We start from the raw sequence: 15,455 nt of genomic DNA, 5'->3' as shown, positions 1-15,455 counted from the left end.
AGTGTCTTGAAATTTTGCTTTCCTTTGCAAGAGCTATGCATTAATTGTAACCAAGGTAAGGCTCGCTGTTCTTGTTCCCTCATGTGCATGTCTGCGTTAGATGTTTCTTTAAAGATGAAGTATGTATTTTCTTTTAAACGGTGGAGTCATATGTAGCCCTTCCATTGATCAGTACTTGTGAAAAAGAAGCGTAGAACTTGCAAAAAAATAGACCTATTTAGGAGGAGATCTAGCCTGGCTTTCTAAACTGATCTGCTTTTCTCTGTTGCAGCTTCTGTGATGCTTAAAAGAATAATTCGTGTCTCATTTTGTTTTCCCTTTTGACAGACCTGTGAATGATCATAGGCTTGGCTTGACCTTGATTTTGATGGCTTTGTTGGAAGATGTAACGATGTGATTGCATTTCACGAAGTGATTGCTCTCCATCCTCTATGGCTTAGGGTAATAAGCCACTTCTGCCACACTGTCACTCATGGACAATTCAGATTTTTTTTAAAGAAACCCTTTGGCTATTTTTCTTTTCTCACTTCCCCTTTCCCTCCTGTTTCTCCTTAATGTTGGGAGCCTTGTTCTACGCTTTGATGTGATTGATAGTCCTGCTGCTTCGTGCTGCTGATTTCTGTTTTAAAGTACAATGGCTCTAAGTGGCAACTGCAGGACTTACCTTCCTCCTCGAGAGCAGGGGACCGGGCTGCACTCCTTCCCGGAGGTAGTGGAGCTAAACGTGGGCGGCCAGGTTTACTTCACTCGCCACTCCACCTTGGTTGGCACCCCTCACTCCCTGCTGTGGAAAATGTTCACCCCAAAGAGAGACGCAGCCAACGATCTGGCCAAGGACTCCAAGGGAAGATTCTTCATTGACAGAGATGGTTTCCTTTTCCGCTACATTCTGGACTATCTCAGGGACAAGCAAGTGGTTCTGCCTGACCACTTCCCAGAGAAGGGAAGGCTCAAGAGGGAGGCTGAGTACTTCCAGCTCCCGGACTTGGTCAAACTCCTGACTCCCGATGACAACAAGCAAAGCCCCGATGATTATTGCCACAGTGACTATGAAGAGGTCTCCCAAGGCAGTGACACGAGAATATGCCCACCCTCATCGCTCTTACCGCCTGATCGGAAGTGGGGATTCATTACCATCGGGTACCGGGGGTCGTGCACTCTTGGCAGGGAGAGCCAAGCAGATGCCAAATTCAGGAGGGTCCCAAGGATTTTGGTTTGTGGAAGGATTGCTCTGGTCAAAGAGGTCTTTGGAGAAAGTTTGAATGAAAGCAGAGACCCAGACAGGGCTCCAGAAAGGTACACCTCCAGGTTTTATCTCAAGTTCAAGCACCTGGAGAGGGCTTTCGACATGTTGTCCGAGTGTGGATTCCACATGGTGGCCTGTAACTCCTCAGTGACGGCTTCCTTTGTCAACCAGTACACAGACGACAAGGTCTGGTCCAGCTACACTGAATATGTCTTCTACCGTAAGTACAAGACATTTCTGAGGGAAATGTAACTACCTGTTTGAAGCCGCTCTCTTCTGCTGACCGTACGATTCTCAAAGCACAAAGAGTGCAAATTTCCTTGTGTCTGCTGCGGACTGAGGCTTTATTTAGATCGTGTTTGTGGGGGGGGGGGGGGGGGGGGGATACGCTTCAGTTTAAGCTTTCGAAATGTACAGCAAGGCAGAACTCGATGGCTTGGTCTTGGCTAGGTGGCAGCACAGACTGCCAAAAGCACCCCATCCCTGTGGCTGAATGATGATGCTGTCTCCGGCTGTGTAAATCAGCCGTCTGACTGCCTTGCACGCTTCCCGAGTACATGCGGGATGCAATATAAGCCTTGCAAACACACTGCAGATTTAATTACAGAAAATCTTCAAATGGGATTCAATTTACAAAGGTAATAGCTTCTTGATAATAGTCAAGCACAGTCAGCCAAGCCATCTGTTAACAAACCTGACACACTTACAGACAGGGAAGGGAAAACAAAATCCCGTCCCCCTGGCTGCTTTTCAACAGGGGGCCTTCTCGGAGCCAGCTGATGTGCTCTGAAATGAGGGCTCAGAGCAGAGAGAGGCAAGTTGCTGTGCCTTGTTATGCAACACGCCTGTGAAAAGCAAACTATCCTCATAACGAGAAGTATCTGCCTTGCTTACCGCAATCACATCAGATCACATACTGTTGTGGTAATTTTAGCTGATAGCTCTAGCAGGCCCATTAACTTTCTAAGTTGATATTCAGGTAGAGGCACCGTTACCAATGGTAACACGAGGGTAATTTTGATTCTATAATTCTGTATCAGAAAATCATTGACAACTGCTGTGCTTAAATATTCGAGAGGTTCATGAGGCTGTTTTCCTCCATTTTCATTTCAAGAGGGTGAAGGATGGAACATTTCCCCGGTCCATTTGTAGAAATGGGCTTTAGCCAGCTGCTGCTTTGGACGGTGGGGTTTAGAGAAGGATAATGCTTTGCCGGCAGACCTGCTGTGCTGTGTGCGGTGCTTACAGTTAGCAGGCTCGGTAACGTGGAGAGCTGACAAAAGTTTTAGATGAAAGGTGTACCAGGAAGTGAATAGTTGGTGTGTAATACTGGATTCAGCGCCATCTACTCTCGTGTCTCGGCTCAACAGGCAGCCCTAATCTGCTTATGTAATGATGCTTAAGTTAGCATCCTGAAAAGCCATCTGTATTTTTGACATGCATAGATTTACTTAAGATTAGTTTTCTAGCTGGATTTCTTAGCAAAATGGTTCTAAGGTCATGGATCCGCTTATATTCCGACGGGGATGGATGATTTCTGATATTAGGCTGCTTCTGTTTGAAATCATAGTGTCTTGTACAAGTTATAGGAGAATTAATGTAGTTAAAGGAATGGATTAGAATAAATTGTGTTTGCATTTATATTTAAAATCAGAAAAAAAAAGTAAGTTCCTTATAGGCACAATGGTTTGCTAATTGAAGAGAGGATGAAGGTCGGTTTTGTGTGAATTAGCAAACACAGACTCCCGATTTTCATATTACTCAAATTTTTACCTTCAGGGATTACTCATTGGTTCCACATCACTACAGCTAGGCTTAGGTACCGAGATGAGAGGTACCTTAGAAATTTGGGAGGGTGAAAGTCTATAGTAGGTGTCACAAAATCTTCTCTCACCAATGCAGGGAAAGCCCAATCCAATTAAAGTTCCTGGAAAGACTCTTATCCAGTTCAACAGGCTTTGCGTTTGGCTCATATCAGCTTTGTGGATTTGTGACACTGGTACAGTTTGAGAGGTGGATTTTTCAAAGGGTCCTTCCCTAGGTAAAAGCTAAAGCAACGGCCGTGATGCCGAATCACTCTCTCTTATCTCGATCCAAATCGTTCTGTTACACTTTGTGCCGTTTGCTGCTTGCTGCGATAGAGCCGCTGGTGGGCTGCAGAGGTTCTCCGGCCACGTGCTTCGGGTCTGGCTGCACTCAGCCGATCTGAGAGCAGGCACGATATCTACAGAATTCACCTGGAGCCAAAGAAACCCCTTCCCAAATTTCCCGAAGTCATTTCATTTGAAACTTTGAGGACCAATAAAATTGACATCTGGCTTTCTAGTGGAACGTTACAACTTCTCTGCAGCTGCTTAGCCATAATTATTTAATTAGAAGCTGCCAACTGTGTCTATATAAGCATTAATTCATCAAGCTGTTGTGATCAGGTTAGTGGGCCTAAACATGGGAGGTGCCTAATACCACTGGTTAGGGAGATGCAGAGGTGGTCTTTGCAGAGCCGCTTAGTAGCTCCTGTGAAATGCATAGTTGGAGGGAGTCTTCAGAGCTGGGAAAGGATGATTATTTCCAAAGGAGGAAGAATAGAGGGAGGAATATTTTTTCATATACCAAGTACATTGTATGCTCCAAATACTACTCAGAAGGTGAATGCCTGTGGGTGGCACGAAGGTAAAGAACATTCTTCATGTGCAAATCCTTTTGAAAGTAGATCAGATGGACCGAAGGGGATGTAAACTGTGCAGCTACTCACATGGGTACAGTGTGTGCTGTTAACAGAATTGCACGATTAATATTGTATGACGTTTTCTCCCCTTGTTCAAATTTAGGTGCTATTAAGGCTAATGGGAGATTCATGTTCTCTGTGGAGGAGGTTTTCCCGAAATGCAGGGCACGCAGAAAGCGTCCAGTACAGCAAACCTGCAGCTGTTTTGCTGAGTGGATGGCAAGATGGGCTGCAAAGCCAGCACTCGGGATGACAATGCAATCCTTGGAGCGCGGCTGGGCTCCACTCCAGTTTCAAATAGGCCAATGCAAAGGAGGGTTTGGAGACAGGCTGTGTTGATACATAGAGCCATAATTAAACGGTTCTTTGAAACGCAGTTCCTGCATGGTGGGTAGGCAGGAGTCACAGCCTGGCTCCTGCTCACAGGTGGAGTATGAGTTGAGGAAAGGAGGTGAGGTTCTGCTCATGCATTTTCTTTCCCTCCAGTTTCTCTTATGTCAAAGACGTTTACTTAAATTTTATACTGGCTGAGGTTGGATTTCTAACTTGAACCATTTTGTGGTTCCCCCACCCCCTCCTTGTTTTGATGATCTTGAAGTAAAACCTCATCTCCAAACACTCTCATTTTTGAAGAGGGTGATAGCCTGTGCTTGGTCTTCATTTTTAAATGTTTTCAACCTTTATGACAGGATGAATCAAAAATGTGCACTTGAGCATCTGGTAAATGTTGTGGCGGGGGTGAGGGGTGTTAAAGCATATGGGCTGGCTCAGCCTTTTGTAGCCTGGCCCCATTCCTGACTTCGCAGCGGCAGCAGCACCCTCTTTTTCACCACCTCCCATAACCTACAAACCAGCCCTTTCTTCCTGGTTCGAGTCTTGCAGCATTGCCAGGACTGTGGGTGACAGTCCTGCACGCGGATGTTGTGATTGCCAGAAGAGCAAAATAACAGGCTGGAAGCGGAGAAGGCTTTAGCTTCAGACAGCAGGTCAGCAACACGGCAGGCTGTGTGCATGTGTCTGCAGAGCAGCTAGGAACCGAGTGACGTGGCAGAGGGATGGGGTGGGATGGGATGGGGAGAAACTGCATGGCAGCCCCTGTCTGCACATTGCTGTTGCCCCCAAAACCCTGATGTCACGTCCCTTCTCTCTCTGCTTGTCAGTGGCTGAGACTGCAGTAGGCTCTCAGAACAGTTCACAGTACAGAGGGGAGATCTTGTTTCTAATATATCATGTCAAGCCCCTTGCTTTTACTCTCGTGGCTCCCTGCACAGCTGTGGGTAGCACCACCAGGGAGCGTGGTCGGCACCGCAACGAGCAGGTTGCCCTCTGCTCAGCTGGAGCAATAAAGCCGGGGGAGAGGAGAGCTACTAGGCAAAAAGGAACAAATATAGAAGAAGTACAGATGGAGGAAAAGGGGAGAAAATTCACACACAATCTGGAGAGAAAGAACCTGGGAAAAGATGCGGGTACTGACAACTACACCAAGACACAGTGAGGGAGAATTTGTTAGATACGTCAAGCCTTCAGTTTAACCCAAATGTTTTCCCGCAACAAGCAGGTGGAGAGGGGTTGACAAATGCTCCTTCAGGTTCACTAACAGGAAAGAATACAGAGATTTAGACAGTCGACTGTCCCTGCCCTTCCTAAGGCCATGCTTCAAAATCTGAGCAAGCATGAGAAAATCAGGACAATCAGTCTGATTTGCTTAAGCCTTGCCTTGCGCCGGCCAATTCACATCTGCACCCGTGGAGCAGCTCAGGCGCCTGCAGATGTTCAAGAGAACCTGTGGGACGTTCCTGGCACTGTAGCTCTGAAAGCCAAAAATTAATTAACAAGGCTCTAGCTCCTGAAGGACATGTGCTGCCTCCGCTTGCTCTAGGGACAGTTGCAAATTTTGGCCTTCTCACCTTAGTCTTTCAAGAAGATGCTGGCTGGGTGTGCTTTTCACTTGCTGGTAGGAGGCTGATGTGCAGAGATGTTTGTTAAGTAGGTTTCAGATTATCCTGGGATAAACAGATGAATCCTCTGCGGTGGGGATGTGCAGGAGGGAAGAGAAATGCCAAGTGATACCCTCTGCGGATGTGCTCTCATGGCCGTTCATTGGACACGTATCTCTGGGATAATCCTGGTGTCGTCTATACAAGATGATCCACTTGGGATTAATGCAGCCAGCTGTGGCCCGTCACTTTGTATGAGTGAACAGACCTAAAAGATCCCATACTGATGTACCTACCGCTGACTCATAAGTGAATTGTGTGGTAGAAATTTGACTAACAAAACTGAATGCTCTTGCATAGTGACACCTACAGCTGTGCTGTCAAACGGCTTAGATGTGGAAGAGGAATATCACCTATTTTCCTCTCTCTTTAAACTGATACTGTTCTATGTTCTAGTAGTTGGTTCTGTCTGGTTTTAAATCAGTGAAGATCAAAATAACGCAAAAGATAATAAAATAAAGTCTAATCCAATGAATAATGCAAGCTTCCTTTCCTGTTGACAGGACATGTTTCTGTTTCCAGGTAATTATTGTCATCATCAGTGAATCTGGTCCATCTTGCCAAACAAAATTCTCTCGCACAGGGATGCTCGTCTGCAGGTGGTGGGGCTGTAATCAGCCAAGTCTGCTCGCATATTCATGTCAGAAGGACCTTGCTCCTAGCTTTTTTGGTCAGACTTGAGTGATGGTTGATTTTTTTCCTAGTTTGTCATGGCAGACTGAAAAGCCTGTAGAGTTTGTTGGTTTGATAAGAGTTAGTCCATAGATGAAAAACGCTATTATTTATTAGAAACCAGTAGTGTCAAATCTGATTGCTAGATCAGTCTACAAGTCTCCAGCTTAATGGATAGCCAAAGGAAAAATTGGTAAAAAAGTTGGTTGGATATAGGACTCAGAGTTCATGCTAACAAGGTATGGATAGTGATGTTCAGGAACCGGCAAGGATGGCTTTTGGGTACTGGCCTTTGTTTCTACCCAGTATTCACTGCATGGCTGGTTATTTCATAGCCCTTTGGATATGATCTTCGTCGGCTTGACTGTTTGAGATAGATGTTTAGCATGATTGTACAGATCTGTTACCTCGCTGCTCCAAAATACCACTTGGCGATGCAAATCCTCCCTCTGTCACAACACCTGCGCAGCAGCTAGACAGATTTCCTGCCAAGGAAAATCCTTACCCCTCTGTCCCGTGTCTGTGGAGGTCTCTGCGGTGGAAGGGGGTTCGTGAGTTCAGGAGATAAAATCAGCACTGCCCGAAGAGGTTGTTGAGTGGGTTTTGACCTGGTGTTTGCGTCTTCCCTCTCTTTCCAAGCTGCCAGGAGGGCTGGCTGCGCTTCGTGCGATGCAGGTATCGGGGAGGCAATGGAAATATTCGTGCAGGGTTTGGTGAAGTGAGAGCCTGGCCGCGGGCACAGGCTGCTTCGCGTCCTCGCTGCGCCCGGCCACCACCTCTGCTGCTGCAGGATCAACAGGTACGAACTGGGGGCAGAACCTCACCTGTGAAGCTTGCATTGTTGCTGCTGCTCTGTGATCCAGAAAGAGACTGTAATGACTGAAGGATTAACTAAGGAGGGCTGGCATTTAGGGGGAAAAAAAAAAATCAATCTATTTTAAACTGCAGTCTTGAGCTGGATGTTTTCCAGGAACAGCGTGCATGAGGTCCCACAACACCGTTTCGGTAGACTGACTGATCAGAGGAGGGTTTTGCTGTAATAAAAGTAGATGTGTGCCTGTGAGGTATTCCCGCGGAGGTGTGGAAGCAGGGAATGCCCAATCTGCTGCCCTGGGACGGCAGAATCGCGGGTGGAAGTGGCCCAGCATCCTCGGGTTGCTCTCTGTGGAATGGCTCCCACCAGCCGGTTTTCTGCAGCTTTATTCAGCCTGGTGAGGTCTGGCCTTTTTTAAAATTTGCTGAAATGTAGTTGTGGTTCTTATGAAAACAAAACCTGAAAGAGCAAAGGAGTGTAAATAAGAAAACATAACACAGATATTTGCCATTCAATGAATATCTGCAACATATTGTATACACAGACAAACACTTCCTTGCAGCAGGTTGCTTGTTTTTTTTCCAGCCATCCTGGATTTGTTTAAATTTGTAACTGCAACATTTTCTCAGTTTCTTTGCCTTTTCTTCGGCTTTTCAAGTTCAAGGCTAGCATACAGTAAATATGGAGAGAAGCAGCAAAATCCAAATTACATCTTTGCAAAAAGCAGGAGTAGCCTTTTATGAAACTCGCTCAAAACCATATTTTTTCTGAAGGAAGAAAATAGACTGAAGTGGGTTAGACTTGGTGGAATTGCTTAAATTGTCACTAAGGTGTAATGGCAAATGAGTTGGCCAGCCCAAGGAATCCTGGCTCGAGTGGTTTCCCCCTGCTAATTTCAGAAGACGTGCTCAAGTTAATACTGGAATACGATAAAACATTGCTGCCATTATTATGCCTCCTAATGTTAACCCAAGTGCTTAAGGACCAGCGGAGCTCGAGCTTCAAATCTGATGATCTAAGGGAGTGTGTTATTTCGATGATTTGGGAAGTGCTGAACACCTGCAATGCCTCTTTGGTCTATAAAGATTCAGGTCTGAATATGAATATGCAATATAAAAGCGTAGTGCTTAAGGTGACGTCTCCCTTCACTGGTCCAGTGTAGGAGGCGGGTGTTTATTTCTGTGCTAATGGCCCTTACCAAGGCCTTCCGAGGAACTTTGGACTTTTCTTTTGGAATGAATGTCCCCTGGTTTTACCTCTGCTAGTAGGATCTGGGTAAATAAAATTGAGAATGAACAGCAGTATACTGGGCATCAGAGTGCTGCGTAGGCTGTTTTCCTTAGTTTTCCCAAATTAGTTTGTTATATTAGTTTTTTGATAATATTTAAAGGAAAGCGAGAAGTCTAGAACTGTGAGAACATTTTTTACATTTCAATAGCTGAGTATAAGCTTTGTTGAAATACCCATAAATATAAACTGTTCAATTAGAGTGTGATCCTGTTGACCACTTTCTATTGACTACCAGTCATGTAAAATGCCTTTCCGTCCATAAGAGGAGTGTTGGTGTGAGCACTCTACAGCTCTAATAACCGGTTGGGCTTAGGAAGCCGGTTCATAAGTCACTAGTGTTAACAAATTTTCCAGTGCTTCTTCTAAATCTACTAATAAAGTGATTAGCGATTTGTAGGAGCTCATTGATTAGCTGCTAAGGCAGCTAAAAAATTCCCCTACCCCAAAATATAGTGAAGAAAACCCTGGCCATCCTGGTTTGCAATGCATCCTAAAAACCTCGAAAACAAACTCCTTTAAGTCTGCAGTGAAAATCTCTATAGCTGTGCTGCAGACACGGGGCTCTGGGGTTTGTTGGGAAAAGAGTACAACAACCCCAAACCTTTAATTTCCAACAGGAAAGTGAACCCAGGTCTTGGTGTGCGCTTCTAGAAGAACAGAATTACTTCGGAGGGAGCAGCTGCCCGACAGACGCTCTCATCCTTGCTCTGAGCTCGGGCAGCGGGTGGGAATGGAGACCCAGCGCTGCTGTTTGGGCATTTTTCTTTGGCCAGGGCCTGAAAGCCAAATTTAAAGAAAAAAATTCTCTCTCTGCATATTTTGAAGGAGACTTATTTCAAGACTTCAGGTTGAATTTCCATCAAACTGAATCAGAGTATATTTTTACACCAGAATTAAATCAGGCTGAAATAGAACCCAGTGGAACATGCTGATTTTGACTGAATTTTGCACTTTAAATACTCTCAAAGCTAAAAACTCAGAGCAAAGCTTGAGTGAGCAAAAAGCATGCCATCAGAGAGCTTGAAATAATGTTTATTTGGGCTCCTACAAAGGGGATTTTACTGAATTTTTCTCAGCTCAGGGTTTTCACTGGTATTGTGGGAAAGTCCAACATTTTGTTCCACAAAGGAACTGAAGGATTGCAGAGGCTAATCCCGAGACTGGGAAGTGGAGATGGCTTTTTGCAAATTTACTGTTTGCATACTCATATGAAAATGTGATTACTGATCATCAGTTAGACGAAATACAACACCGGTATCAATAACAGATACTTTCATATAAAAAGTGCCAACTTGATGAGTTGCTGATTATTTAAAAAGTATGTTGGCTTTGGTTTTCTTTGGTTTACTCCCTTAGTTTTTAGGTGATCATCAAAGTCAGTGCAGGGGGCTGGTCCTCAAGAGGGTGCCTGATGCTTTTCGTTTGGTACGATGTTGCAGCATAATTGTGGCAAAAAACTTTATCACCATCTTCTTGCAGAATTAAAGGGGGAATTCTGTTTCTGAATTAATGGCCCAATAGGGGCCAGTGGGAATATAATTTTTATGCATATATAATACTATTTATTATATTATTTATTATATTTATTGTTAATATCGATAGTGTTATATGTTATATTTATAGGCAGAATAGTAAATATGAAGAGCTCCGGTTAATGACAAAAGCTCCCCTGAGCCCTGTAGAGCTGCACCAGCTACCACAGCTGAAGACCTGGCCAAGCACTTCTGCAGCACACTATCCGTCTTGCCTCTTACCCTGACAAAAGTGTACGCTCCCATGTGATTTGGCTAATTAGAAAGGTTTGCTATGGAAGATCTCTCATTGTTTGACATTGCAAAAGTATTTAATGTACTTTATTTAAGTACAGCTGTGCTTTCTTAAGAGGTCACTATCAGAAACACATTGCTGACAATTTCTTGAAAGTTGGGTTCCTTTTGTCTCATGAGTTTGATCATGAGGTGCTATAACCGGCGTGCTTTTTTCTGTCTGATTTACCTCTCTCATTCCTGCCATTTTTTGGATAGAACAACTTTCTCTCAATCCTGCCATCCCATCTTAAACCACAAGACTTGTCGGTTAGAGAGATTTTGTACCCATGGCTCGATTGAATTCTTTCCCTTGGACGTTGTTTAACCTAAACCACATGGAGCCCAAGGGTGTCTTTACTTTCCCTGGTGAAGCCACAATTATCAGGACGCAAAAGCATGAGTTTCCTAGCTGGGAGGAGAGTAGTTTTTAGGTATTCTTGATTTCATTCATTTGTGAGCATTCACGAACAAATCCTCTATTCTCTCAAGTCAATGAACTTATATTATGTGAAGAATAAATCATTCCCTTCCTTCAATTCTGAGTCTGCAGATAGAAAGCTGGTCTGCCTTACTTCAAGTAGACAAAGAATATTTAAATAAGGATGCTGATAAAAATGCTTTCACTGGTGAAGATTTGATTAAAGAATATGTTGCTTTAAAGAGTCCTGTAGGTGAAGGCAGAAGTCAAAAGATACCAGTTCTTGCAGAGAGATTGAAAAGTTGTTTTCAGTTTGGTCTGTGGGAAGAATTTCCACAACCCAGTGTCATCCCCACTGCTGGGGAGAGGCCAAGTCCCTCCCCGCTGGTTCACCGTGCTCCTCCACTGCAGCCCCCCCGGGGGCTTTTTGCTAAGGCCAGTTCACCTCTTCCACCCGGGCAAGGATGCTTCTGGTTTCTGAAGTCCTATGAACATTTTCACATGCCGCCGTAAAGATGAACATTTAGTAGCAATAGTATTTGTTCTGTGCACTGGTTTTGATGTCCTTCATGATAGAAATAAATAAATAAAATAACCTCCCTCCCAGAAGGACAGTATTGTCACATTATTTGGACAAAATAGAAATGGACGTCACAACTAGTTTTTTTCCTGTTTTATGTCTGTTAGTTGGTTTGGATTTTTTTTTTTTTTTTTGCTTGCAGGATGGGCAGTGAATACAAATACAAACCTCCCATTATAAAGATAAAACAAAATTTCCCAGGTATGGGATTAGGCAGCCCATGGTAGCCTGCGTCCCGTTGAGACTGGCAGATCTGTTGGAGGTTATTAATGGGGAGAATCAAACCCTGCTCTAACTTACTTCCACTTTTAAATCTTCAAAGTACTTGACTTGTACCTATGAAGCATCAGTACTTACTTCATAAAGATTTTCTGGGTTTAAGAAGTCAGAATGACCTTTCCTGTGCTGAGACTCGAAGGACTGGAGAAGGTGATCCATTTGAAACTCCTAATAGTTGCATCCTTTATTCTCCAGCTGCAGCCCACGTGTTTCCCATCAGGCTGGTACAAAGCAGGTGGCACATTAGCAGCCGAGCCCTGTTCACGTGGGCAGGATGACTGATTCGTCTGCCTCTCCCCGGGCATCTCTGCAGTCTCTGATTTCAACAGATAAGCCCAGGGATTCAGACCTCCTGTCTGAGGCTGCGCGGTTCCCTGGCCGTGAGATGTTTCCCATCCCCTTTGACTGGGTGTTGCACGCCGCTGCAATGCTGCCATGCCCAAATAAATTCGCTGCAGTAGCACAGAGGTTTGAGTTTGTGCAATCCAGCAACGACAGACTCGGCATCAGACCAAGTCTGGATGCAAACAGGCAAAAGCCACGGCTCCCACAGCATTCATAGCTGCTGGCAGTGAAACTGAATTTTGTTCATTTGTGCATTTCTTTTCCAACTTTTGCTAGTGGCTTTGGTACAAACGGCATTGTACTTGAAGTGCATCTTGGCAAGAAGGCAGTTACATACAGACGGGGAAAGAAGAGCAAACCTTCCCACAAACCGTTTGAGAAGCAGCCTCTCTGCTGCATGCCTGCTAATGAAAATGCAGCGGAAACCAATCATTTTCTGGATGAAAGCTAAAAGCTACATGGCAGATACTAAATAAATAATTGCAGGGAAACATTGCACATAGATTTCCTGGGGAACAGAGCTTAATTAAATTTCATGAACATGCCTACGTAGTTCCATTGATCAGGAAAAAATGGGCATGTGCTACGTCTTTAAAATTTACTTGCTTGACAGTGTTTTGCCTTCCTCCCCTCCCTCAGTTTCATTCACTTTATATCCTGCAGTGGTAAGGGAACACATTTCTATTTTTCTTTCTTGAAGAAATTGATCCTAAGAAGCACTGGACATGATGTATGGTTTGTAACTCGACAATAGTGCTAAGCAAAAAAAAAATCACTGAAGAAGGCTTGGCAGATAGTATATTAATTTCCATTTTAAAATGGATTTTTTCCCACAAACCAATAAAAAATATGCAAAGGCTTTCAACAGCCTCTCTAGTAATAATTAGTTAAAAGATGTTGTAAATCTTGCTGGGCTAATTTTGCAAGGCAGAATTTTTTAGACACTTCACAAGACATTTTTTTTGCCATTGAATTCAAACTGATCCCTGAATTCACAATTCCAACCACTCTGGGTCTTGCTGGGATCTCAGCACCTCCTCTTTGGTCCATTACAGAGACAAACAGAAGCAATAGAGGTGACCGCGGCTGGCGCCTGGCAGAGGACCAGAAGGACCAGACAGTCACAGCCACCGCCGTGGCCAAACAAAGGGCGTTGGGTTGTGCCAGGGGACTTGAACCTCATCACAGCGGCGACGGATCTCTCTCTTCTGGAAGGGCTTCGCTGGGGCTGCCAACTTTGCAGGATGGCAAACGCGCTGCTGTTGTTGAGAACAAAATATATTCCATGAGAACCCAGAGAATTTTTTCTGTTTATTTTTTAGTCTTCAGAAGTCCTACCACAATTGCCTTTTTATGTTAGGGCTGTGAGGGCAGCTCCCAGAGTGCCACTGATGGCCTGGGCCTGTTTCCCCCACCCCAGGGTTAGCAGCAAGCACCCGGATTCATTTTGCTCCAAGTTGGCTGCTTTTCATTCCCCGTCTCATTAAAGTACGGCAGCAAGTTGTTTGGTAAATGAGGAGGCTGCTGTCCTTGCTAGCATAATTGTGATTTGGCATATTGGTACAGTATTAAAATTCCAGTTGAACAGATGGTGTCAGGATTTTAACTTATGCTTATGAGATGCAGATGGTCCAAGGAGTGAACTTGTACACTAGTTATTTTTGTTTTGAACAGGTTAAGAACAAATTACTTTTTGACTATTGTTATTATTGCTCTACTTGTCATTTTTTCTTTCCCTGTGCGTGCGTGCATGCACGTATGTGTGTCTGTGCACACGTGCAAATCTTTTCATATTTTTTTTTCCTTGTAACAGCCCTATTTCTGCCTAAAAATCCTCTTTCTATATAGCTACTGTTTCCTTCCCAGTGGCCCTTTTTTTTCCCCTTAGACCCGTTGCTGTTCTCCTTGAGAGGTGCGGGGTTGAGGACCTGCCTGGCAGGGTCGTGGGCTGGAGCTCTGCAGGGGTGCCGGTGCTGCATGCTCAGCCCAGCCTCCCCCACCCAGCCTCCCCCCGGGGGAAAACCGCCCCTGTCCCCAGGGCGAGCAGGTCCCGTGCCGGGCTCCTGGGAGGCCAGCCACTCCAAAACCTCCCGTGGCTCTCAATGCCGAGGCAGGGCTTGTGGAGGCCTGAATGATGGGCCATGTACACCCGGTGTGACTGAGGATGCTAGGGCAGGTTTCTGGTCTTGATTGCACTGGAATAAATCCAGATTGACCCCACTTTTACGCCAGTAAGGATCTGATACTTATTATCTAATCCTGTCATGAAACACAGGGTTATAGTTTTGTCATAGTTTATAAGCTTATTTAATCTGTTAAGAAAAAAAAATCTACTGCTACAAATTATTAATGTCCACCTGAATATTTTACACCTACTACATAGTACTAATTTTCATGCAAAGATACCAGTGTTTTGCATAAAGCACCTGCGTACATTTTCCGTACTCTTTCTCCTGCCCCATGTCACGTACTCGGGGGAAGGACTTCGGAGCATGTGTTTCAGGCAAGTCTCTTGTGTGCCAACCTTGATTCTGCTTTGGCTTCGTGTCTGCTGGGGGCAGCAGTTGGTAGCATCTTCTCGGAGGGGTGAGGTTTGACGTGGCTCGTTGATCTTCCTTCTCAGCAGGGGTGTTTGCTGTGGGCAGCTGGTCACGGGGAAGCTTGTGCCGGTCTGTGGTGTTGGTGTTTAATTTAGAGCCCAGTCCAGAAAGCAGAAGAATCCCAGTGCCTCCTGCATTTGAAACAAGCTGTAGGTATTTGAGATCTTTAGATTGGGGAAAACAACATTTCCCAAGGGTTATATCATGAGTAAGTGTCTACCCGGCTTACTCCTAACAAGGGAACGTATTTCTGAGGTTTGACTCTGATCAAGTGACTGGACAAGCAAAAGTAAGTCTTAGTCTGTTACCTGTCCTTGATGCATTTCACATGCACATCCCGGCAATATCGGCTGCAGGGAAGGTTTCCACGAAAGACGATGCAAACATATGGCGTAAGGGCAAAGATGCCAGTTGCAGGTGTAGGTATAATCAGGTTCATGTATTCCTCCCTCGTGCCTGCTGCCATTACTCATTCCTCTCACATGCAAATGTGCAAATCTCCCTGCCGCTCGTTAAAGCCCACAGTGATTTAGAAGACACTGTTCCTGTCCTTAAAATGCAGCAGGTCTGGGAGCACAGCGCTAACGGGATGGAAGCATTTTCCTGCGGCAGGGACCTGGCACCCAAGGACCCCATCTCCCCAAGAGCCCGCTCAGGGCCGGGCTGGAGTGTGCGGCAGAG

The 15,455-nt window shown here is 45.0% G+C and overlaps 1 protein-coding gene across 1 annotated transcript in view; it reads left to right on the top strand.

The window, feature by feature from the left end:
* Positions 1-634: 634 nt before the first annotated feature.
* The window catches only part of KCTD16 (potassium channel tetramerization domain containing 16), a 76,793-nt gene continuing 61,972 nt past the window's right edge, over positions 635-15,455 (top strand). Inside the window, exon 1 of the mRNA XM_009331381.1 lies at positions 635-1,466. Coding sequence (XP_009329656.1) covers positions 635-1,466 — 832 coding nt within the window. The remainder of the gene's footprint in view (positions 1,467-15,455) is intronic.

Source organism: Pygoscelis adeliae, unplaced genomic scaffold (assembly GCF_000699105.1).
Source record: "Pygoscelis adeliae isolate BGI_AS28 unplaced genomic scaffold, ASM69910v1 Scaffold108, whole genome shotgun sequence".
Classification (NCBI taxonomy): Eukaryota; Metazoa; Chordata; class Aves; order Sphenisciformes; family Spheniscidae; genus Pygoscelis; species Pygoscelis adeliae.
This window is presented reverse-complemented; position numbering and strand designations above follow the sequence as displayed.